Source organism: Salvelinus alpinus, chromosome 15, assembly GCF_045679555.1.
Source record: "Salvelinus alpinus chromosome 15, SLU_Salpinus.1, whole genome shotgun sequence".
In the NCBI taxonomy this organism is placed as follows: Eukaryota; Metazoa; Chordata; class Actinopteri; order Salmoniformes; family Salmonidae; genus Salvelinus; species Salvelinus alpinus.
In genome coordinates this window covers 33,026,970-33,054,140 of record NC_092100.1, presented here as the reverse complement: position 1 = coordinate 33,054,140, position 27,171 = coordinate 33,026,970, and the positions used below count along the sequence as shown (strand labels likewise).

The 27,171-nt window shown below is 40.8% G+C and overlaps 1 protein-coding gene across 2 annotated transcripts in view; it reads right to left on the bottom strand.

The window, feature by feature from the left end:
* Window positions 1-14,669, bottom strand: part of LOC139539935 (transmembrane protein 266-like) — a 96,985-nt gene extending 82,316 nt beyond the window's left edge. For both annotated transcript variants that reach the window (XM_071343369.1, XM_071343370.1), the window contains exons 1-2: window positions 14,078-14,669; window positions 12,061-12,160 (exon numbers count right to left, since the gene is read on the bottom strand). In XM_071343369.1, coding sequence (XP_071199470.1) covers window positions 12,061-12,074 — 14 coding nt within the window. In that variant the 5' untranslated portion in view covers window positions 12,075-12,160; window positions 14,078-14,669. The remainder of the gene's footprint in view (window positions 1-12,060; window positions 12,161-14,077) is intronic.
* Between the last annotated feature and the right edge of the window lie 12,502 nt (window positions 14,670-27,171).

The window sequence follows — 27,171 nt, the reverse complement described above, 5'->3', positions numbered from 1 at the left end:
GAGTGGAGAGACCAGGGCCTGGTTTCCTGATAGTGATGAAACTTAGGCTTACGAGTGTTTTAAAGATGTATCTTTCTTACAACGGCCGAAAATGTAACATGCGTTTCCTAGAGAGAACGGTCGCTAAGTGTGTTGTTATAGCATGTGTTGATACTGATAGAATACAAAGGAAGTGTTGCTCTCGGATCAGCTACCTCCATTCAAATCTTTCCTTAACATTAGAATTATTTCACAATACTGATGACGGATCAGCTCCTAGAGTGATATTACCACCCAAGGCTGCAGATATTGAGGCGGTTATTCAAATTCGTACCCAACAAAAATGCACTAAATCCCTGATTTGGCACATCATTGTGCACATGTTAGGCTACACATCATGAGAGAAAAGAAGAAACCCGCACACTGCTCTTGATAGTATCACTGCTCTTTAATAAGCTTATGTATCGGCCTCAAGACCTTCGTCAGAGCTTTGCCGATACGTAAGCTTATTAAAGAACGGTGATACTATCAAGAGCAGTGTGCGGGTTTCTTCATTTTATTCAACTGGTACCACACACCTGCAAAAAAGATAGATCTGATTTGCGAGTGCATTTTGAGGCTACACATCATGAAATATGTTGAGACAAATTACAGACAAGTAGCAAAATATAACTCAATTGATTGAACATGAAAGGTATTTCAATATGATTGAAATCAGCCTATAGCTTACTGTTTATATTTTAATGCAATCATATTGGTTTTCATTTCAAGCATCTTTTTATACTGTCACGCACTGATCTGTTTCACCTGTTCCTGTGATTGTCTCCACCCCCTCCAGGTGTCGCTTATTTTCCCCAGTGTATTTATCCCTGTGTGCCAGTTCGTCTTGTATGTTTAGTCAAGTCAACCAGTGTGTTTTTTCCCATACTCCTTTTTGCTATAATTTTTTTCTAGTCCTCCAGGTTTTGACCCTTGCCTGTTTCTGGACTCTGTACCCGCCTGCCTGACCATTCTGCCTGCCTTGACCACGAGCTTGCCTGCCACTCTGTACCTCCTGGACTCTGATCTGGTTTTGACCTTTTTTGCCTGTCCACGACCATTCTCTTGCCTACCCCTTTGGATTATTAAACATTGTAAGACTCCAACCATCTGCCTCCTGTGTCTGCATCTGGGTCTTGCCTTGTGCCTTGATATATACGTTGCGTGTTTGTATCAATTGCAAAAACATAAGGCAACTTTGTATTTGTAGCCAACTTTGTCTGAAGTTATTGCAGTCACAGAGAGACGGATAAACCATGTGATTATATGTTTAGCGGAGATCTGTGTATAAAGTGACACAGGAGGGCAAAAAAGCATCTAACGACGCACTTATCTGTTCTACAAGTGGTCTGAGGCAGCTGTTAGATTACGAGCGCTTTCAATTGCAATTTTAATAATGGTTTTGTGAAACAGCTCTGAGATTTAACGATGCTACTACGGTGAGAATCTGTGAAGGCCCACATGGAAGTATGTGATTACGAGCAGCAGTAGTTCATGGTTTGGGGTTTTCGTCATTGATTATTTGGATGAATCAAGATTGGGCGAAGGCGGTGCTTAAAATGGTGTGGTGATTTTCAAAACATGTGCGGAGTATAAATGGTTTCCACTAGATTCCACAGCCACAAAGTTTTAAAAAAGTCTGTAATGTAAAAATGTATTAAAACAAAAACTTGCTATTTGGCCATGTCAAACACTGATGAAATTAGGTGAAGGGAGGTGTTTGGCCGAGAGTTTCCGTTTGCGAGGGAGCAGACTTCGCTTCATTTCTTTGCACAAAGGTAAATGGCTTCACCCCCCCAGAAGTAAAACAGGAAATGACAAACTTATGCGAGAGAATTTTCCTTCTGGGAAACTGAGAATTCTACTACTCAGCTGTTCATCAAGACCTTGAATAGTAGAATCAGCTGTCAGAAGTCGGCTTGAACAAGAAATCGTGCATAACCATGTAGCTCTTCAAGAGCAATTGTGACCATCCTGGAATTGTATGTATAAATGTTATATCTGATGAATGTACGTTTGATTGTACATTTTTATATTTTGTAATAACATATTTTTTTTTACAGGTAATGTAGTACTAGGCCTTCTTTCAGTAAACTTTAAAGTACATTTTCAGGTAAATAGTTAATGGGTACATGTTGATTATTTGTGTACTTTCCAGGGATTTCTTGATTGTCTTGTTAAAAGAGATAAGAGGAAAACATGTCTAGTTTACTCAATATTTGTCATTACTGTGTACTTTAACTTGACTTTTATTGCTGTGTTTTGCCGTATTATAATGTTGTATGATCACCTTCTGATGTAAAAACAATGGAAATTAAAAACAAAAACAATGTTTTAAGTGAGAAGTAGGCATTTGTATGAAGTCGAAAAGAAAATAAATTCAAATGAGCACCACAATGGGTACTTCAACTATGCTCTGCCAATGATTTCCAGCACAAAGCTTTGACCTACTACAGTAGCTATGTTGGTCTATTGTACTTCCAACAATATGTAAGCAGGCTGCTTAGGATTCAAATCTTCGCAAACAGCCTAATTCATACTCTTCAGAGGGATAAAGGACTTTACATTGTCCTGCTAATAAAATTATCTGTCTATATATATACAGTGGGGAGAACAAGTATTTGATACACTGCCGATTTTGCAGGTTTTCCTACTTACAAAGCATGTAGAGGTCTGTAATTTTTATCATAGGTACACTTCAACTATGAGAGACGGAATCTAAAACAAAAATCCAGAAAATCACATTGTATGATTTTTAAGTAATTAATTTGCATTTTATTGCATGACATAAGTATTTGATACATCAGAAAAGCAGAACTTAATATTTGGTACAGAAACCTTTGTTTGCAATTACAGAGATCATACGTTTCCTGTAGTTCTTGACTAGGTTTGCACACACTGCAGCAGGGATTTTGGCCCACTCCTCCCTACAGAACTTCTCCAGATCCTTCAGGTTTCGGGGCTGTCGCTGGGCAATACGGACTTTCAGCTCCCTCCAAAGATTTTCTATTGGGTTCAGGTCTGGAGACTGGCTAGGCCACTCCAGGACCTTGAGATGCTTCTTACGGAGCCACTCCTTAGTTGCCATGGCTGTGTGCTTCGTGTCGTTGTCATGCTGGAAGACCCAGCCACGACCCATCTTCAATGCTCTTACTGAGGGAAGGAGGTTGTTGGCCAAGATCTCGCGATACATGGCCCCATCCATCCTCCCCTCAATACGGTGCAGTCGTCCTGTCCCCTTTGCAGAAAAGCATCCCCAAAGAATGATGTTTCCACCTCCATGCTTCACGGTTGGGATGGTGTTCTTGGGGTTGTACTCATACTTCTTCTTCCTCCAAACACGGCGAGTGGAGTTAGACCAAAAAGCTCTATTTTTGTCTCATCAGACCACATGACCTTCTCCCATTCCTCCTCTGGATCATCCAGATGGTCATTGGCAAACTTCAGACAGGCCTGGACATGCACTGGCTTAAGCAGGGGGACCTTGCGTGCGCTGCAGGATTTTAATCCATGACGGCGTAGTGTGTTACTAATGGTTTTCTTTGAGACTGTGGTCCCAGCTCTCTTCAGGTCATTGACCAGGTCCTGCCGTGTAGTTCTGGGCTGATCCCTCACCTTCCTCATGATCATTGATGCCCCACGAGGTGAAATCTTGCATGGAGCCCCAGACCGAGGGTGATTGACCGTCATCTTGAACTTCTTCCATTTTCTAATAATTGCGCCAACAGTTGTTTCCTTCTCACCAAGCTGCTTGCCTATTGTCCTGTAGCCCATCCCAGCCTTGTGCAGGTCTACAATTTTATCCCTGATGTCCTTACACAGCTCTCTGGTCTTGGCCATTGTGGAGAGGTTGGAATCTGTTTGATTGTGTGTGGACAGGTGTCTTTTATACAGGTAACGAGTTCAAACAGGTGCAGTTAATACAGGTAATGAGTGGAGAACAGGAGGGCTTCTTAAAGAAAAACTAACAGGTCTGTGAGAGACGGAATTCTTACTGGTTGGTAGGTGATCAAATACTTATGTCATGCAATAAAATGCAAATTAATTAGTTAAAAATCATACAATGTGATTTTCTGGATTTTTGTTTTAGATTCCGTCTATCACAGTTGAAGTGTACCTATGATAAAAATTACAGACCTCTACATGCTTTGTAAGTAGGAAAACCTGCAAAATCGGCAGTGTATCAAATACTTGTTCTCCCCACTGTATATATATAATCAATTTATTTGAAAAGTATTCAGACCCCTTGACTTTTTCCACATTTTGTTACATTACAGCCTTGTTCTAAAATGTATCAAATACATTTTCCTCATCAGTCTACACACAATACCCCATAATGATAAAGCGAAAACAGCTTTTTAGAAATGTATTAATAATAAAAAATATTATTTACATAAGTATTCAGACCCTTTGCTATGAGAGTCGATCATTCATCCTTGAGATGTTTCTACAACTTAATTGGAGTCCACCTGTGGTAAATTCAATTGATTTGACATGATTTGAAAGGCTCACACCTGTGTATACAGTGCCTTACAAAAGTATTCACACCCCTTGGCATTGTTACTATTTTGTTGCATTACAATCTGTAATTGAAATAGATTTTTATAAAATGTAATGGACATACACAAAAAAGTCCAAATTGGTGAAGTGAAATGAAAAAAATAACTCAAAACTAAATAAGATCTGGTGCAACCAATTACCTCCAGAAGTCACATAATTAGTTAAATAGAGTCCACCTGTGTGCAATCTAAGTGTCACATGATCTGTCACATGATCTCAGTAGATATACACCTGTTCTGAAAGGCCACAGAGTCTGCAACACCACTAAGCAAGGGGCACCACCAAGCAAGCGGCACCATGAAGACCAAGGAGCTCTCCAAACAGGTCAGGGACAAAGTTGTGGAGAAGTACAGATCAGGGATGGGTAATAAAAAAATATCAGAAACTTTGAACATCCCACGGAGCACCATTAAATCCATTATTAAAAAATGTAAAGAATATGGTACCACAGCAAACCTGCCAAGAGAGGGCTGCCCACCAAAACTCACGGAGGGCATTAATCAGAGAGGCAACAAAGAGACCAAAGATAACCCTGAAGGAGCTGCTAAGCTCCGCAGCGGAGATTGGAGTATCTCTCCATAGGACCACTTTAAGCTGTACACTCCACAGAGTTGGGCTTTACGAAAGAGTGGCCAGAAACAAGCCATTGCCTAAGAAAAAAATAAGCAAACACATTTGGTGTTCGCCAAAAGGCATGTGGGAGACTCCCCAAACATATGGAAGAAGGTACTCTGGTTAGATGAGACAAAAATGTAGCTTTTTGGCCATCAAGGAAAACGCTATGTCTGGCTCAAACACAACACCTCTCATCACCCCGAGAACACATCTCCACAGTGTCTTATTTCCTGTTTGTTTCACCCCCAAAAAATATTTTGCATCTTCAAAGTTATGCAAATCAAATGATGCAAACCCCCAAGAAATCAATTTTAATTCCAGGTTGTAATGCAACAAAATAGGAAAAATGTCAAGGGGGTGAATACTTTAGCAAGCGACTGTATAAGGTCCCACAAATAGTGAATGTCAGAGCAAAAACCAAGCCATAAGGTTGAAAGAATTGTCCGTAGAGCTCCGAGACAGGATTGTGTCGAGGCACAGATCTGGGGAAGGGTACCAAAAAATGTCTGCATCATGGAAGGTCCCCAAGAACACAGTGGCCTCCATCATTCTTAAATGGAAGAAGTTTGGAACGACAAAGACTCTTCCTAGAGCCAAGATTGAAGACTTTGGCCTGAATGACAAGTGTCATGTCTGGAGGAAACCTGGCACAAGCCCTATGGTGAAGCATGGTAGTGGCAGCATCATGCTGTGGGCATATTTTTCAGTGGCAGGGACTGGGAGACTAGTCAGGATCGACGGAAAGATGAACGGAGCAAAGTACAGAGAGTTCCTTGATGAAAACCTGCTCCAGAGCTCTCAGGACCTCAGACTGGGGCGAAGATTCACCTTCCAACAGGACAACGACCCTAAGCACACAGCCAAGACAACGCAGGAGTGGCTTTGGGACAAGCCACTCCTTCGGGACAAGCCACTCCTGAACATAGCTCTGCAGTGACGCTCCCCATCCAACCTGACATAGCTTGAGAGGATCTGCAGTGAAGAATTTGAGAAACTCACCAAATACAGGTGTGCCAAGCTGCATACCCAAGAAGACTCGAGGCTGTAATCGCTGCTAAAGGTGCTTCAACAAAGTACTGAGTAAAGGGTCTGAATACTTATGTAAATGTGATATTTCCGTTTTTTTTTTTATCAATTTAAAAAATAAATAAAAAACTGTTTTTGCTTTGTCATTATGGGGTCTTGTGTGCAGATTGATGAGAAAAACAAATATTTAATTCATTTTAGAATAAGGCTGTAACGTAACAAAATCAATGGATTCTGAATACTTTCTGAATATACTGTATGTGGTTTATGGGAAAGTATTTGTTCAGAAGAGGAATGTCAGAGGAGGTCATTGGGCAGTTAAATTGAGTGCAGACAATAGGTAGAATTAGATTTTGGTGCATTGTCTGAACAAAATAACACTTTATAATTACACTATTCCTATTTTAAAACACTTTCAAGTAGGATTGCAGTTCAAATTCACCCCTTTCTTACACAAGAATGCATTAGTCTGCATTTCATTAGTGCTTCCAAATGAACAGCTGAATCTTTTTGGTGTGCAGAGGGTGTATTTCGACATGAAATTGAACAACCTCTGTAAACACAATTTTACTGAATTACACTACCGTTCAAAAGTTTGGGGTCACTTAGAAATGTCCTTGTTTTCCATGAAAACATACATGAAATGAGTTGCAAAATGAAAAAATATAGTCAAGATGTTGACAAGGTTATAAATAAATAAAAATATTGAAATTATAATTGTGTCCTTCAAACTTTGTTTTCGTCCAAAAATCCTCCATTTGCAGCAATTACAGACTTACAGACCTTTGGCATTCTAGTTGTCAATTTGTTGAGGTAATCTGAAGAGATTTCACCGCATGCTTCCTGAAGCACCTCCCACAATTTGGATTGGCTTGATGGGCACTTCTTACGTAAAATACGGTCAAGCTGCTCTCACAACAGCTCAATAGGTTTGAGATCCGGTGACTGTGCTGGCCACTCCATTATAGACAGAATACCAGCTGACTGCTTCTTCCCTAAATAGTTCTTGCATAGTTTGGAGCTGTGCTTTGGGTCATTGTCCTGTTGTAGGAGGAAATTGGCTCCAATTAAGCGCCGTCCACAGGGTATGGCATGGCGTTGAAAAATGGAGTGATAGCCTTCCTTCTTCAATATCCCTTTTACCCTGTACAAATCTCACACTTTACCACCACCAAAGCACACCCAGACCATCACATTGCCTCCACCATGCTTGACAGATGGCGTCAACAGTCCTCCAGCATATTTTCATTTTTTCTGCGTCTCACAAATGTTCTTCTTTGTGATCAGAACACCTCAAATTTAGATGCATCTGTCCATAACACTTTTTTCCAATTTTCCTCTGTCCAGTGTCTTTATTCTTTTGCCCATCTTAATCTTTTCTTTTTATTTGCCAGTCTGAGATATGGCTTTTTCTTTGCAACTCTGACTAGAAGGCCAGTATCCCGGAGTCGCCTCTTCACTGTTGATGTTGAGACTGGTGTTTTGCAGGTACTATTTATTAATGTAGCTGCCATTTGAGGACTTGTGAGGCATCTGTTTCTCAAACTAGACACTCTAATGTACTTGTCCTCTTGCTCAGTTGTGCACTGGGGCCTCCCACACCTCTTTCTATTCTGGTTAGGGCCAGTTTGCGCTGTTCTGTGAAAGGAGTAGTACACATCGTTGAACAAGATCTTCAGTTTCTTGGCAATTTCTCACATGGAATAGCCTTAATTTCTCAGAACAAGAATAGACTGATGAGTTTCAGAAGAAAGTGCTTTATTTCTGGCCATTTTGAGCCTGTAATCGAACCCACAAATGCTGATGCTCCAGATACTCAACTAGTCTAAAGAATGCCAGTTTTATTGCTTCTTTAATCAGAACAACAGTTTTCAGCTGTGCTAACATAATTGAAAAAAGGTTTTCTAATGATCAATTAGCCTTTTAAAATTATAAACTTGGATTAGCTAACACAATGTGCCATTGGAACACAGCAGTCATGGTTACTGATAATGGGCCTCTGTACACCTACGTAGATATTCCATAAAAAATCTGCCGTTTCCAGCTACAATAGTCATTTACAACATTAACAATGTCTACACTGTATTTCTGATCATTTTGATGTTATTTTAATGGACAAAAAATGTGCTTTTCTTTCAAAAACAAGGACATTTCTACGTGACCCCAAACATTTGAACAGTAGTGTATATACAGTATCAGTCAAAAGTTTGGACACACCTACTCATTCCAGGGTTTTTCTTTATTTGCACTATTTTCTACAAACATATAAACTGTGAAATAATACACATGGAATCATGTAGTAACCAAAAAAAGAGATTCTTCAAAGTAGCCACCCTTTGCCTTGATGACAGGTTTGCACACTCTTGGCATTCTCTCAACCAGGTTCATGAGGTAGTCACCTGGAATGTATTTCAATTAACAGTTGTGCCTTGTTAAAAGTTCATTTGTAGAATTACGTTCCTTCTTAATGCGTTTGAGCCAATCAGTTGTGTTGTTACAGGGTAGGGGTGGTATACAGAAGATAGCCCTATTTGGTAAAAGACCAAGTCCATTTTATGGCAAGAACAGCTCAAATAAGCAAAGAGAAACGACAGTCCATCATTACTTTAAGACATGAAGGTCAGTCAATGTGGAACATTTCAAGAACTTTGAACAATTCTTGAAGTGCAGTCGCAAAAACCATCAAGCGCTATGATGAAACTGGCTCTCATGAGGACCGCCACAGGAATGGAAGACCCAGAATTACCTCTGCTACAGAGGATAAGTTCATTAGTTAACTGCACCTCAGATTTTAGCCCAAATAAATGCTTCGCTGAGTTCAAGTAACAGACACAGCTCAACATCAACTGTTTAGAGGAGACTATGTGAATCAGGCATTCATGGTCGAATTGCTGCAAAGAAACCATTACTAAAGGATACCAATAAGAAGAAGAGACTTGCTTGGGCCAAGAAACACGAGGAAGGGACATTACACCGGTGGAAATCTGTCCTTTGTCTTATGAGTCCAAATTTGAGCATTTTGGTTCCAACCGCCGTGTCTTTGTGAGACGCACAGCATGTGAACGGATGATCTCTGCACGTGTCGTTCCCACTGTGAAGCACGGAGATGTGATGGTGTGGGAGTGCTTTGCTGGTGACACTGTCTGTGATTTATTTAGAATTCAAGGCACACTTAACCAGCAAGGCTACCACAGCATTCTGCAGCGATATGCCATCCCATCTTGTTTGCTCTTAGTGGGACTATCGTTTGTTTTTACAACAAGATAATGACCCAAAACACACATCCAGGCTGTGTAAGGGCTATTTGACCAAGAAGGAGAGTGATGGTGCTGCATCAGATGACTTGGCCTTCACAATCACCTGACCTCATCCCAATTGAGATGGCTTGGGATGAGTTGAACTGCAGATCGAAGGAAAAGCAACCAACAAGGGCTCAGCATATGTGGGAACTCCTTCAAGACTGTTGGAAACGCATTCCTCATGAAGCTGGTTGAGAAAATACCAAGAGTGTGCAAAGCTGTCATCAAGGCAAAGGGTGTCTACTTTGAAGAATATAAATATAACATTTGTTTAACACTTCTTTGGTTACTACATGATTCCATATGTGTTATTACATAGTTTTGATGTGTTCACTGTTATTCTACAATGTAGAAAATAGTAAAAATAAAGAAAAACTATTGAATGACTAGGTGTCCAAACTTTTGACTGGTACTGTACATACACTACTTATGCAAAAGTATTTGGACACCCCTTCAAATTAGTGGATTTGGCTAGTTCAGCCACACCTGTTGCTGACAGGTGTATAAAATTGGGTCGCAGCCATGCAATCTCCATAGACAAACAAAGGCCTTAATGAAGAGCTCAGAGACTTTCAACATGGCACCGTCATAGGATGCCATCTTTCCAACAAGTCAGTAAATGTTTCTTATACATGGTTTTAACATGGCATTACATATGTAACATACTATTCAATGGACAATATGCTGTAACAAATACTATAATGTGAAGATAGACTGTTAGTTTAAAACTCAACCTTCTTGAGAACCTATGAGAAGCTGTGTGGATTCTTAGTAAGGCGAACTCACTAAGCTATTAAAACACAATTAAATGGCTTTAAATCATAGTATTAACACTGGTGCTGTATTTATGACTAATGTTTTTTGGTCGTAGTTGCCTTGTTGCTTCAGTAAATACCCCATGGAACTTATGGTTAGAAGCCCTGGATACATCTGCCAGGAAAACATGCGTACATTTTTGTACTTCAGCAGACGCTCTCATCCAGAGCAACTTACAGGAGCGATTAGGGTTAGGTGCCTTGCTCAAGGGCACATCTACAGACTTTTCAGCTCGGGGATTCGAACCAGCGACCTTTACATTACTGGCTTAACTGCTAGGCTACCTGCCATCCATAATGTTATGTAATATCATGTAACATCATCTGTAGGAGATTTAAACTTCCCATATGTGAGCTAACTGTATATATTGTGCTAAAACGGTAAACTGCTCATCAGCACATTTTCTTGTAATGAGACAGGATCGAGACATAGAATCAAAATAGAGTGATCAACTGCTCTGTGGCAGAGACTCACGTGACCACAGAGGTTAGTTACAGTAAATGTTAGCTGACCTGTTTCAAACACACATGATTCGTCATGGTGTGTAGCGTACTCTCTGAATGGTGATGATTAGTTGGTGATGATTATTTGAATCAGCTGTGTAGTGCTAGGGCAAAAACCAAAATGTGCTCCCCTTGGGGTTCCGAGGTCTGAGTTTGGGAAACCCTGCACCAACCACTATTGCTACAGTATACTTGTCAGTATACTAGCATAAACCATCTGCAATGAGAAGAGCCTACAGCTAGTTTATTCAATATAATTGAATGTGGAAAATTATGTTATTGAATGAAGCTCGAAAAGGCAATGCAGTTCTTTCTTCTTTTTGTCAGTACATCTTCTTCACTGGTTTGCGTCAATCAATCAAAGCTTTGACAACTTTAACATGTTCAAATTTAAACTGAATGTTAAATATATGATAAATCTGTCCACTTACAGGGAGGTTAAATCTTGAGTAGCAACTATTTTTCCATCTCTGACTCTTAGTGTGAGCAGAAATACACCACAGAGAGGGAGAGATTATTTAAAGTAGTGTAGAATGAAAAGAAGAGTGGTGAAAACAGCTCCGCAGACGTGATCACACCACACAAGGATTTCCCATCTGTCATTTCACCAGGGTGTCGCTGAGGACCGACTGCATTAATTCATGCCTCAGTGTTAACCAGAAAACATATCACAATTCTGTTTGTCGCCCACTGGCCAGTATATTGTCCCACAGTGTTTTCATCTTCCCTTGCACTTCACCCCCCATCTCCCTCCCACTTCACCCTCATTTGCCTCCCTCCCACCTCACCCACCATCTCCCTCCCCTTACTTGGCCATAACCAGGGCTGTCATCAGGATGCAGGGGCTGTCTTGGGTACCACACAGAGAGTAATTATTATTAAGAGAAGATGAAAAGTGAACACCCCTCCTGCATGCTAAGAGATTGCAGCAGAGGCAGTCTGGTGACTGGTGGTCGTTCTCTTGGAGTGCCTAGCTAAGGCAAACTCAGCTCCCCTGCTGCTCAGGCTCAAAGTCCTTGACTGGAAGTGGATGAGGAAATAGAAAGAGGCTGTTCTCATAATCAGCTGAGGCTTGCTGGGTGTTCCATCGCAAAACCTGTGTGTGTTCATAGCGGGCAGTCATGGTAAAACGCGCAAAACACATGACAATATAGTGAGAGGTTACGATGTGTTAAACAGATAGGGACATCAGAGTTAATCTGGTATGTTGATGTTTTACTTACTGTGGCTTGCTCATGTTGCTGTATTGTTTCTGTGAATGGACGTCGACACGATTGTTACTCCTGATTTCACCAGAGATTAGAGACTTGGCTCATATCACACCTGTGGAGAAAGGTTAGAAAACAAGGAAGTTATTCATAGTCTCTCCATAACTATTCACATTCTGACAACAGCGCGTCTCATATATGAACACTTGTTCATTATACTTTAAACTATTTAACATTTGTTTTGAATGTCATGTTCATTAACTGTTTTATGAATTCACCTAAAACAAAGAAGATTGTCCATATAAACTACAGATGAAAGATTCTATATTCATCTGAATAGCGTGAAAACAATAAATGAATATGAACATAAACATTATCCTACAGTATATGCTCTGCTCTGTGAGTCCTCTGGTAGTGACAGATTTAACTCTCCACCAGGGGCTCAAAAACATCACATCACTTGAATAACAAGTAAGGCAGGATGGGAGCTTCTTTTTTGCCATAGGAAATAGAACCATTGAAAAGTTCTTTTAAATTACAGTCCATTCCAGCAGCTTTCCACAGACTACACACAAGAGAAGAGCAACCAGGTACATAGGCTTCACCCACACAGAATGACAATCCCCTAGTCTTTGAAAAGGGATATCACTGCACAGACAGCTGCATTCCCCACATTGCAGGTATAAACTGATGCTCAATGTGCTAGTGCGTCACTTTTAAAAAGTCTGATGAAGTTGTCAGCAGCAATATAAACACATATCAGTAAGCAGCATGCGCTGTAGAGGTTGTTTATTCAAAGCATCAATCATTCAAATGCCGGGCGGTGAGGAGAAGTTAATTTGCAGAGTGTTGTATGAAGTCAGGGCAAAGGAAAAACCTTCAGACACATGAGCTGATGTGATGAGGAGTCAGTATTTGGAGCTATAGCAGAACAGAATGTAGTACAGCAGAGTAGAATGTATTCAATATAAATAAATGCAGGTCAATCAAGGGCTAGTGTAATATTGCATCAATGCTATACCCAAGAAGAAATAATGCACACAACTGGCACCTATAGGAAATGTGGTCACAGCACAGGCAATAGCATAGGCTATGTGGTGGAAAGGTTGTTATTGCTGTGCAGTAAAGACAATGAGTGAAATAGAAAGCATTGGAGTTACTGTATGCAGGATTTCTTCTGTTTAAAGAAACCAGTCAATCCCAGCTCCTAATAATGGATGTGGCCATAGGTCAAGGACTTGACTTGACAACCCATCAGACAGGGTAGTTATTTAAGGTAAGCTCTCGGGAAACAGGTAGAATATATAATGAATAAAACATCCATCAATTCCAAGACTTGAGTAAATACTTACACTACTCTATACTCATCATGAAAATACAATATCTATCTATCAGGCTGTAAATGAACTGTTGCCATATATCCATGTTGTTCTCCAACATATAGTAACTTGCATTCCCCCTTAAAGGCAATAATTACTTGATTTTTTAACGGCGCGCACAGGTTATGACATACAGCAAGGCAACCATTTCATATCGTCCAATCCCTTCACTTCCCAATATTCTTAGTTACAGCCTTCTGTCTACATTTCAGTATCCACCTCTTGTATCCTACATTCGTATCCTACATTCGAAGTTCCCCCAATAAACACAGGGTTCTACCTCAAAGACGTGTCAACATTGATCCCTGCTAAACAGATAAAGGCTAGTATGTCTCCATTATTCTTCACACACAAGGCCTTGGACAGCTTTCTACAATGACTGTTATTCTGGTTCAAAGCACGTGGAACAACAGATATATAGGTTGCTACTACACGGTAGCTACTATAAATAGTAAGCTATATTAGATGTTTTCCTGAAAATTTAGCAAAAGAATCAATAGTGCAATAAAAAAACACAGCACGAATATGACAACTATTGTGGTCATTAAGACGCCAATAAAAGAAAAGGGGAAGGAATAGATGAAACAGTGAAAGTCACAGGCAGGAAGTATCGAAATAATTAATAAATATGATATTCTGACAAATAAACATACCTTTAATGCTCTACATTGTTGAAAGTATGGTCGTGACTTCCATGCCCTCCTAATGATGATGGTAATGTCTCCCTTGTCGATGATCAGTGTGAGCAAGGCTCGGTTCTTGCTGTGTGTAGGCTGCTGCTATCGTCTCCAGATTTGCATTGGCCAAGTACCCGTGCTGCTGCTTAGAATACAGGGCACAACGAAAAAGCCCGATCCTTACTGCAAGCCTCATCCTTCACGAAGGCGCTATTAAATGTCCACCACTATCCACATATTCAGATAATGGCATCTTTGTAACGGAAGGAGGGCATTCTAGTGCACAAATCGCGCCTGCTCACAGGGTTTCCCCATAAACACGTTATGGACTCCATGTGTCCAGTATAGGTTAATGACCAGGAACTGTCCAGGTGCTGAAATTGTGATCCAGCGTCATCCACAGATGCGAAGCAACAAACTATATCTCACAATGAAATGTGAGATCAAAATCCGAAATAATTTACGTTTTTATGGCTTTCATAAAGAGCTTTTTCATGCCACCCACCCCCAGAAGCATCATCAGTGTTCCTCGCGATAACGTCGCAGTGATAGCAGGACAGCATACTGTTCCAGTTCCTGGATGGTCAAAGGCTACTTTGACGCATGTCACTGGGTCTTTCCATGAAATTAGTGACTTTTGCGTCCCTTTGATATTTTAAGTGAAAATTGTGCACCAATATTGAATTGAAAAATAAGAGTTATATGAAATGAAGTGTCCTTTAATGTAGACCATATGGAGAATTCAATAAATCCGATTTTCTATATAAATAAAGGCTTGCAAAAGTGCCAAAATTCCGCATTTTGGCATGCCCCTCCATCAACTCTGTGTGACTTCAAGGAAGATTCTAACCCAGGTATACATCCCTTTCCTGCAGTCAAATAACCTAGTGTCCCCATGGGTGGAATGTTTTTCCTATTTCCCCCCCTCCCCCAAAAAAATGTACAGCCGAAAATCTAGTGTTTCTATGTCAAACAGTTTTATATTATATTTCAGTCTTCTGTGATGTATATAAAGTGTAATATTGGGATGCAAACTCAAAATAAATTGAAAACATTTCAACTCTATATCTGACATGGTACAAGTATCTTATTTTTTTAAGCCCATAACCATGTGAGGTGCATACTTTTGTTTCAAAGTAGATTTGTTTAAGACTACCTAGAAACACTCTGTGTGACCTTGATTTAGCCCACTGCAGTAAAAGGTTAATCCCCAAATTTCACAGAACCTTCATAGATCTAGATATAGGTTAGCTATAGATTCCTCAGATTATGCTACACGACTGACATTTAGGCAATCTTGTAGTTTCAAAAAGTAGTAGGCCTATTTAAATATTACATAGTAATTATGATTACAAGACTTTGCACTTATCCCTGACTTTTATCTCTGACATAGGTGTATTTGAACTTTTAATGTTTGTGATGTATACATTGCATAATAACCAACTATTCTGAATAGCTACATTTTCCAATCTACAATCTACACTGAGTGTACAAAACACAATGAACACCTGCTCTTTCCATGACATAGACTGACCAGGTGAATCCAGGTGAAAGCCATGGTCCCTTATTGATGATACTTCTTAAATCCACTACAATCAGTGTAGATGGATGGAAGGAGACCAGTTAAAGAAGGATTTTTAAGCCTTGAGACAATTGAGGCATGAATTGCGAATGTGTGCCATTCAGAGGGTGAATGGGCAAGACAAAAGACTGAAGTGCCTTTGAACAGAGTGTGCTAGTAGGTGCCAGGTGCACCGTGTCACGAACTGCAACGCTGCTGGGTTTTTCATGCTCAACAGTTTCCCATGTGTATCAAGAATGGTCCACCACCCAAAGGACATCCAGCCAACTTGGCACAACTGTGGGAAGCATTGGAGTCAACATGGACCAGCATTCCCCTGGAACGCTTTTGAAACCGGGGTGGGGGGAGGGCAACTCAATATTAGGAAGCTGTTCTTAATATTTTGTATGCTCAGTGTATGGTGTTTGACCTGACAGTCAACCTCTCAACAACATGCATTTGACAAGATGAGCACTCTCTTATGGTGTTTTTCAACATAGCATATGGGTTATTTGATCAATATGACAATTTATCAACAGTATTTCACCTCCAAGGCTGGCTACCCAGCAAACCAAAATTGGTTCTGTGAAGTTTAACAGAACATTTGTTGGGTCGCGGCAACTGTTCTCATAACACAAAAACAGTTCAGTCGAGCTGATGATTATAGAATATTTGTATAAAACATTTGCCTGATTTTGCAAGAACATTCTTAGAACACGTTTCATCTATTCTTTAAAAGTTCCCAGATTGTTTCATTAGGTTGTGAGAACAGTCTGGTGGGAACATTGTGGGGACATCACAAAAGATGTTCCCAAAATACAAAAACTGTCCACAATGTTTATTTTAGGATGCAAAATAACATTCACCTGGTAGTACAAGAAAATTCCTAGAACACATTTCGTCTGTTCTTTAAAGGTTCCCAGAATGTTTCATTAAGTTGTGGGCAGTGGTGGAAAAAGTACCCAATTGTCATAAAGTAAAGATACCTTAATAGAAAATGACTCAAGTAAAAGTAACCCAGTAAAATGCTACTTGAGTAAAAGTCTAAAAGTATTTGGTTTAAAATATACTTAAGTATCAAAAGCAAATGTAATTGCTAAAATACACTTAAATATCAAAAGTAAAAGTAAAAGTAGAAAACTAGACGGCATAATTTTCTTGTTTTTTTAAATGTACGGATAGCCAGGGGCACACTACAACCCTCGGAAATAATTTATAAACAAAGCATGTGTGTTTAGTGAGTCCGTCAGATCAGAGGCAGTAGGGACGACCAGGGATGTTCTCTTGATAAGAATTTGACCATTTTCCTGTCCTGATAAGCATTTAAAATGTAACGAGTACTTTTGGGTGTGAGAGAAAATGTATGGAGTAAAAAGTACATCGTTTTTGGTGGGAATGTAGTGAGGTAAAAATAAAAGTAAATAGTAAAGTTAAGTAGAGACACCACAAAAAACTACTTATGTAGTACTTTAAAGTATTTTACACCACTGGTTGTGGGAACAGTCTGGTGGGAACATTGTGGGGACATCACAAAATATATGTTCCCAAAACACAAATACTGTCCAGTTGTGCAGACGATTATACAACGTTTCTTTAAGGGTGCAAAAAACATTCACCTAGTATTACAGGAATGTTCTCAGAACACATTTCTTTTAGGTTTAACATACTATTCCATTGATGTTCACACAATATACATTGTCTTTGAGTTCTTTATAACATTTAGACAATGTTATATTGAAGTTTTATATAATACTACCACAACATTCTCAGCATGCAAGTGTAGCTCCTTAAAGCAGTTTGGAATACTGTACTTTCACATGATGTTTCTTTCCTGACGTAATGACGATTCACATTTGAGGATATAAGGGTATAAGGCGAGACCCAGATGCAGACACAGGAGGCAGATGGTTAGAGTCCAGATGTTTATTAACAATCCAAAATGGGTAGGCAAGAGAATGGTTGTGGACAGGCAAAAGGTCAAAACCAGTTCAGAGTTCCAGAGGTACAGAATGGCAGGCAGGCTCGAGGTCAGGGCAGGCAGAATGGTCAGGCAGGCGGGAATGGAGTCCAGAAAAACACAAGCATATGTTTTACACTTCATATGTTGATAATCTGCATCACCAGGGGATAGATGTGGCCTTTTTCAAATATGTCAATCAGGACACAGACGACAGAACAGTTATTAAAATGTTCCCATCCTCTTCATATGCTGTGTACTTGTAACACTGTATTTTATGATTTTCTTTCTTCGTCACGTGTTGAAATTGAGAAAAGGTAAAAAAATATATATTCAGTTTAAAGGTTCTGTCTAGATTTAAGAAGCATATGAATACACAAGAATACAAGTTATTTAAATTAAGTTCTATGCAACTAAAATCACACTTCACAAGACTTTCAACACGTGATGAATTAAGAAATCATAAAATGCAATGTTACAAGTTGTAACGATCGTCCTGGGAAGAAGGTGACCAAAACACAGCGTTGTAAGTGTTCATTGTAATTTAATAAAATAACCTGAACACTGAAACAACAAAAACAACAAAGAGAGTGAACGAAACGAAACAGTTCTGTCTGGTGCAACAACACAAAACAGAAAACAATTACCCACAACAAACAGGTGGAAAAAGGCTACCTAAGTATGGTTCTCAATCAGAGACAATGATAGACAGCTGCCTCTGATTGAGAACCACACCCGGCCAAACACATAGAAATGGAAAACGTAGAACAAAACATAGAATGCCCACCCCAACTCACGCCCTGACCAACCAACATAGAGACATAAAAGGGATCTCTAAGGTCAGGGCGTGACAGACCCACCCCCCAAAGGTGTGGACTCAGGCCGCAAAACCTAAACCTATAGGGGAGGGTCTGGGTGGGCATCTATCCGCGGTGGCGGCTCTGGTGCGGGACATAGACCCCGCTCCACCTTAAGCTTGGCCCACCCTCGCCGCCGACCCCGGACTGGGGACCCTCGCAGCGGGCCCCGGACAGGAGGGAGACTCTGGCTGCTCCGGACAGGAGGGAGACTCTGGCTGCTCCGGACAGGAGGGAGACTCTGGCTGCTCCGGACAGGAGGGAGACTCTGGCTGCTCCGGACAGGAGGGAGACTCTGGCTGCTCCGGACAGGAGGGAGACTCTGGCTGCTCCGGACAGGAGGGAGACTCTGGCAGCTCCGGACAGGAGGGAGACTCTGGCAGCTCCGGACAGGAGGGAGACTCTGGCAGCTCCGGACAGGAGGGAGACTCTGGCAGCTCCGGACAGGAGGGAGACACTGGCAGCTGAAGGGCATCACTGGAGTGGAGAGACACACAGGAGGCTTTGTGCCATGGCTCATCACTGGAGGCTTCTTGCCATGGATCATCACTGGAGGCTTCTTGCCATGGATCATCACTGGAGGCTTCGTGCCATGGTTCATCACTGGAGTGGAGAGACACACAGGAGACCTGGCTCTGGGAGAAGGTACAGGACTCACCAGGCTGGGGAGACATGCAGGAGGGTTAGGGCTTAGCACAGGCACAGGACTCACCAGGCTGGGGAGACATGCAGGAGGCCTTGTCCTTGGCCGAGGCACCGGATACACTGGGCCGTGGAGGCGCACTGGAGGTCTCGAGCTAAGAGCCTGCACAACCCGTCCTGGCTGGATGGTGACTTTGGCCCTGCACATTCGGGGCGCAGGCACAGGACCACACCCGGCCAAACACATAGAAATGGAAAACATAGAACAAAACATAGAATGCCCACCCCAACTCACGCCCTGACCAACCAACATAGAGACATAAAAAGGATCTCTAAGGTCAGGGCGTGACACAAGTACACATATGAAGAGGATGGAAACATTTTAATAATTCCAAAATGATGTTCTGTGTCCTGATTGACCATACTTGACTGAAAAAAACCCACAAGGCCACAGCTATACCCTGGTGGCTCAGAGTGTTAATTATGTGGCTGGTTCAACCCCACATATTCTGTAACCATGCTTCTTTAGAAACAAATGGGATATTGTGGTACAGCTATACTCTACTAAAAGAGAGGATGACTATTTAGACAAACTGTAAATATTGTGTAAAAATGTACTTATTTTTCATGATCTGAAAAGCCAAAGTGATCCTAGATCAGCACCAATGATTTACATATACACTGGACAACGGTAATGGGCACTGTGTTGAAACTACCGTGCATCCATCCATCATTGCAAGAAATATTTAGTAAACTTTAGAAATTAATTTATTAATGAGATTACTAATGTCACTGTATCCAGTACAACAACAAAAATACTTAAATACATGTAATTTTGTCCTTTAAACATTTAATTGAAATACTATAGAATTCCATTCATTCCTATGGAGAACTTATCCTACTGGGGAGTGGCAATATAGCCGACCAGGGGCTTCAAAGCCCCTCAATAGCCAATACAGTGCCTTGCAAAAGTATTCATCCCCCGTTTTTCCTATTTTTTAGCATTACAACCTGTAAATTAAATCGATTTTTATTTGGATTTCATGTACAGTAATCCCTCGTTTATCGCGGGGGTTACGTTCCGAAAATGACCCGCGATAAGTGAAATCCGCGAAATATAATTTTTTTTTTTTTTTACAATTAGCAACTATTACATGTATACAAATACAGTGACTCACGTGTAGGCCGTTTCGTCGACATTATGGGTTTAGGAGATGTTCGAAATTACAAGATAATTTGGCCAACTTAATGTAAATTTGCCAAGCTGTTTTATGTACGTACACATAACTGCACGAGACGACAAAATGATAGCACAATTCGTAGCATGTTTTGATACAAGAAGCGGGAGTGAGTTTTTAGCGAATCAGAATGCAGAGCACAATGCACCAAAAAAAAAAAAAAAATGCATTATGAAAATCCGCGAAATAGCGAATCCGCGATAAGTGAACCGCGAAGTGGCGAGGGATCACTGTAATGGACATACACAAAATAGTCCAAATTGGTGAAGTGAAATGAAAAAAATAACTTTACGGAAAAGTGATGCGTGCATATGTATTCACCCCATTTGCTATGAAGCCCCTAAATAAGATCTGGTGCAACCAATTACCTTCAAAATTCACATAATTAGTTGAATAAAGTGTGTAATCTAAATGTCACATGATCTCAGTATATATACACCTGTTCTGAAAGGGCCCAGAGTCTGCAACACTACTAAGCAAGGGGCACCACCAAGCAAGTGGCACCATGAAGACCAAGGAGCTCTCCAAACAGGTCAGGGACAAAGTTGTGGAGAAGTACAGATCAGGGTTGGGTTATAAAAAAAATATCAGAAACTTTGAACACCCCACGGAGCACCATTAATTCCATTATTAAAAATGGAAAGAATATGGCACCACAACAAACCTGCCAAGAGAGTGCCGCCCACCAAAACTCACAGACCAGGCAAGGAGGGCATTAACCAGAGGCAACAAAGAGACCAAAGATAACTCTGAAGGAGCTGAAAAGCTCCGCAGCGGAGATTGGAGTATATGTCCATAGGACCACTTTAAGCCGTACACTCCACAGAGCTGGGCTTTACGGAAGAGTGACCAGAAAAAAGCCATTGCTTAAAGAAAAAAATAAGCAAGTGGCATGTGGGAGACTCCCCAAACATATGGAAGAATGTACTCTGGTCAGATGAGACTAAATTGAGCTTTTTGGCCATCAAAGAAAACACTGTCTGGTGCAAACCCAACACCTCTCATCACCCCGAGAACGCCATCCCCACAGTGAAGCATGGTGATGGCAGCATCATGCTGTGGGAATGTTTTTCATCTACAGGGACTGGGAAACTGGTCAGAATTGAAGGAATGATGGATGGTTCACCTTCCAGCAGGACAATGACCCTAAGCATACTGCTAAAGCAACACTCGAGTGGTTTAAGGGGAAACATTTATGGCCTAGTCAAAGCCCAGACCTCACTCCAATTGAGAATCTGTGGTATGACTTAAAGATTGCTGTACACCATCCAACTTGAAGGAGCTGGAGCAGTTTTGCCTTGAAGAATAGGTAAAAATCCCAGTGGCTAGATGTACCAAGCTTGCAGAGACATACCCGAAGACACTTGCACCTGTAATTGCTGCAAAAGGTGGCTCTACAAAGTATTGACTTTGGGGGGGGGGGGGGGGTGAATAGTTACGCATGCTCAAGTCTGTTTTTTTGTCTTATTTCTTGTTTGTTTCACAATAAAAAATATTTGCATCTTCAAAGTGTTGTGTAAATCAAATGATACAAACCCCCCAAAAATCTATTTTAATTCCAGGTTGTAAGGCAACAAAATAGGAAAAATGCCAAGGGGGTGAATACTTTTGCAAGCCACTGTACATGGTATCAGCAATCCAGGGTTATTATACAGTGCATTCAGAAAGTATTCAGACCCCATGACTTTTTCCACATTTTGTTCGTTACAGCCATATTCTAAAATGTATCAAATTGTTTTTTCCCCTCATCAATCTACACACAACACCCCATAATGACAACCCAAAACAGGTTTTGAGACATTTTACATAAAAATGTAAATGTATTAAAAAATGTTAACTGAAATATCACATTTACATAAGTATTCAGACCCTTTACTCAGTAATTTGTTGAAGCACCTTTGGCAGTGATTACAGCCTTGAATCTTCTTGGGTATGATGCTACAAGCTTGGCACATCTGTATTTGGGGAGTTTCTCCCATTTTTCTATGAAGATCCTCTCAAGCTCTGTCAGGTTGGATGGGGAGCGTCACTGCACAGCAATTTTCAAGTCTCTCCAAAGATGTTCGATCGGGTTCAAGTCAGGGCTCTGGCTGGGCCATTCATGGACATTCAGAGACTTGTCCCAAAGCCACTCCTGCATTGTCTTGGCTGTGCGCTTAGGGTCGTTGTCCTGTTGGAAGGTGAACCTTCACCACAGTCTGAGGTCCTGAGCACTTTGGAGCAGGTTTTCATCATTTTCGCGTCTCCTTCCTGAGCAGTATGACGGGTGCGTGGTCCCATGGTATTTATACTTGCGTACTATTGTTTGTACAGATGAACGTGGTACCTTCAGGCATTTGGAAATTGCTCCTAAGGATGAACCAGACTTGTGGAGGTCTACAATTTATTTTCTGAGGTCTTGGCTGATTTCTTTTGATTTTCCTATGATGTCAAGCAAAGAGGCACTGAGTTTGAAGGTAGGCCTTGAAATACATCCACAGGTACACCTCCAATTGACTCAAATGATGTCAATTAGCCTATCAGAAGTTTCTAAAGCCATGACATCATTTCCTGGAATTTTCCAAGCTGTTTAAAGGCACAGTCAACTTAGTGTATGTAAACTTCTGACCCACAGGAAATGTGATACAGTGAATTATAAGTGAAATAATCTGTCTGTAAACAATTGTTGTGTCATGCACAAAGTAGATGTTCTAACCGACTTGCCAAAACCATAGTTTGTTAACAAGAAATTTGTGGAGTGGTTGAAAAACGAGTTTTAATGACTCCAACCTAACTGTATGTAAACCTCCGACTTCAACTGTATGTTTCGGTGGAGGCTGCCGAGGGGAGGACGGCTCATATTAATGGCTGGAATGGAGTCAATGGAATGGTATCAACCACATGGAAACCACATATTTGATGTGTTTGATACCCTTCCATTTACTCCATTCCAGCCATTAATATGAGCCGTCCTCCCCTAAGCAGCCTCCACTGATTTGTTTAATACCTAAAGGGGTCCTAATTCTAAATCAAATAGCTGAATGATTCTTGGTATGACAATCTTGGTATGAACCCCTGGCTTAGACTCTTAAGGATTAAATGTGTTATAGGAACGTTCTTGCAACATCAGGCAAGTGTTTTATACAAACATACAAACTTTTGGGGAATGTTTTGTGGTGGTTGTTACAGATGTTGTGCACAACATTTTAGTGAATATTAGGAGAACATTCCAAATTGTTTTTTATCAAAAACATTCTCTGAGGCCTATCGAGTGGCACCGGTCTAAGGCACAGCTTTGCAGTGCTTGAGGCGTCACTACAGACCCAGGTTCGATCCCAGGCTGTGTCACAACAGGGCGTGATCGGGAGTCCCATAGGGCGGCGCACAATTGGCCCAGCATAGTCAGGGTTAGGGGAGGGTTTGGCTGGGGAGGCTGTACTTGGCTCATCGCACTTTAGCAACTTCTTGTGGCAGGCCGGGCACCTGCAGGCTGACTTTGATTGTCAGTTGAATGGTGTTTCCTCTGACACATTGGTGCAGCTGGTGTTAAGAAGCCCAATTTGGCCGGTCATGTTTCGGAGGACGCATGACTCGACCTTCGCCTCTCCCAAGCCTGTTGGGGTGTTGCAGTGATGAGACAAGATCGCAATTGGATCGCAATTGGATTTCACGAAATTGGGGAGAAAAAGAGTTAAAAAATAAATACATATAAAAAATCTAAATAAATCTCTGAAGGTTATCATCCTAATGTTAGATAAAAACGCTAACTAGAACTTAATGGGAATCTTAGCTAATGTTCTGGGAACGTTTGCTAGGTATAATAAAAACTGATGAGTTAACATGCTAACGGTTTTGAAAAAGTCCACAGAACAATGTTTACAAGCATGCCGGAAGTGTTGAGGCAGGAGGAATGTCATTAAGATGCCCAGCTCAAAGCAAAGTTGCCACGATTCCAGTCATACTTGCACTGTTTGCTCCAATTCCCTCTCAGCCTAGCAGTCATTCCATTGTCTCTCACGAAACCCATAGGTTGTCTATGTAAAGCCATGTGTCAATCACACAGACAACAGGTAGCTGAAATGTCGCTGGTTCGAATCCCCAAGTCAGCAAGGTGGAAAAATCTGCCGTTCTGCACTTGAGCAAGCAGCTAACCCCCAACAACAAATGCTCCCTTGGTGCCGATGATGTCGACTAAGGCAGCCCCCACATCTCTCTGATTCAGAGGGTTTGGGTTAAATTCGAAAGACACATTTTGGTTGAATGCATTCAGTTGTGCAACTGACTAGGTATCCCCTTTCCCACCTGTGGATGGATTTTGTGATGCAATCATAATTACTTGGCTTTGACAAACTAATGCCTTCCTGTATCATTACATTACAGTGTCTGCAGACACCTATTGTCTGTATGAAAGTAAACAACCAATGCACATTCTCTTATTGAAAGGTCAATGTTGTAAAATGATCTATCGTTTCCACTAGTGGCTCATGAAATCCTTTGTTTACCTACTCTATGGTGGGAATATTGTATTCTGAGGCACTCATTGAAAACGACCCCATTTCACTATATCAGGCAATCTACCAAAATGAGTCAGAATCAATAGAGATAATCCTAACATTTAGCATTCCATTTACAATGTGGACAAACATTTCTTGGCTCAAAGGAACACGCCCAAATTAGTGCCTTTAATAAAGGTCCAAGAAAAAGCAGTTGTCAGAGTTATTTTCAGCAGTCTGCCTCTGTGACTCACCTTAGAAACCTGCACTAACCCTAACACAAACTGGGATTTCATGAGGTGGTAAGAAGAGGATCATAACAATACTATTGGTAAGATAATAACAAACCTCTTCATTATTTTCATGCAAAGGTGATAAGACCTTCATATGATTAAGGACACACAACCAGCTTACTTCTGTTATGCCTTGTTTTAGTGTAGAAAGATTACAAAACATGAATCTTGCCTGTTTTCTGGTTATTTCCTATCTTGTTGTCTATGTAGATTCATAATGAGCTGTTACTTTTGTACATTGTACATCGTTCTTAGGTGGGGATCTAAAACAACTCTGTCGCATTCTTCAGGATAGAAAAAATTAAATAATGGCAGGTAAAATAGTTTGGCAAAATCATTTGAGAAGGAATGTTGAGAATTTCCACATGATGTATCTGTATGTGTTATATGTGTCAGTGTTTCTGAAATGTATCTATTCTGTCTTTTTTGTAGACCATGATGACCCATGTAATGAGTTAGAGACCTACTGTATGAATGGAGGAACATGCTTAAAAATTCCTTTTATGGACACTCTTACTTGTGTGTAAGTTACTATCATGCTCTCCACATTTCCCCCCCATCACTATTCTCTAATGTCACTAATAGTTTGTCAGCCATAAGCAGGTGTAAAGTGATGCTTGGCAATGAGCTAAGGGAGTTCTGGGAACTTCTGCATGGTGTTTTAGCTTTTGTTTTACTTTAGCTCAGACCAGGTAGACCTACCATTGCTCTTGTTTCTCAGCTGGTGACGGCTTGCTAGAGAATAACGCTGTTCCTTCTCCCTCAGCTGCAGTGAGAACTACAAATGCAGTCGGTGTGAGCTGTACCAGCTGTTGATCACTGCACACGATGCAGGTGAGACAGGACTGATCGCTGCTGTGGTCATCATGGTCCTTCTTATTCTAGTCGTGTTCACAGTAGTCGTCTACTACACCTGCAAGTAAGAAGCACATTAATTTAGCTTGATTCATGAATGCACAAGTATGCAGGAATAGTGCGTTCAGGTCTGATACAGTTTCTTCTACTGTAGGTCTGAGACATTCCTTGTATTTGTTTTATTGTTAGGGTATGGAAGGCCAAACCAAAGAACCAGCAGAAAAACAGTGAACAACAGTATTGGAGAGTAGAGTCCAGAGAATGAGGCATGTTGCATATTATTTGGATAACAAAATATTTCAAATAAACGATTTCATGGACGGTGGCATGATATGGTTTGGGGTCTGGATGCCACTAGAGAAGTGGCTACGAAGGACCAGGAGGACAGAGGAGACCTCCACCCACAAACATTTTGCATCAAGCATCAAACCTCAAGCCTGTTTGAGTGGCCATCAAAAGCTGAAGCTGCTGTAGACACACAGCCACCCACCTTTTCTCCAGTCTGTGTGACTGGGTGTAGGACTGATTATAACCTGTTACAATGCATTTCATGCAGTGGCTATTTTCCTCTGACACAGAATGCATGCTTAAAAATGGAAGAGTGATACCTGATGCCTTCATTAAAAGGAATACAATGTTTGCTTTGATAGTGTGTTGAAGTTCAATTGTGAATGTGAGCTTTCTCTGAGCCTGGTATACCGTAGATTAGAGCACAGTGGGGTGATAATTAGAACAGTTAGTTTTAATGTAGAATAATGCATATATTTGTGAAACTTTCATTTCAAGTCAAACATGAAGTGAGCATTAGTTACAGCATTAGTTACAGTAAGCAACTTGCTTGTATTATTTAATGAATGTATACAACAAAGACACACCAGAAAGTGTACATCATTTGCGATATCACAAATCACAATAATAAATAATGTATGAGGAAACAAGGCATTGTGTTTTCTTCAGTAATCAATGTCAATCAAGACTATTGAAGTAATGTAATTGAGTTATAAGTAAGGATTATAATATCCGCTATAAATACAATGGTTTACATTGGGGTACTGGCATTCATGGGAGGTTCACCAATGAGTCTGGATCATAGATAATTCAGATAATATAATCTCCATAAATGTCACCAGTTCCATTTCAGATGTACATTAGACCTCAACCAACAGGTGGTGCTAAGGGTCCCTCATCTCATATG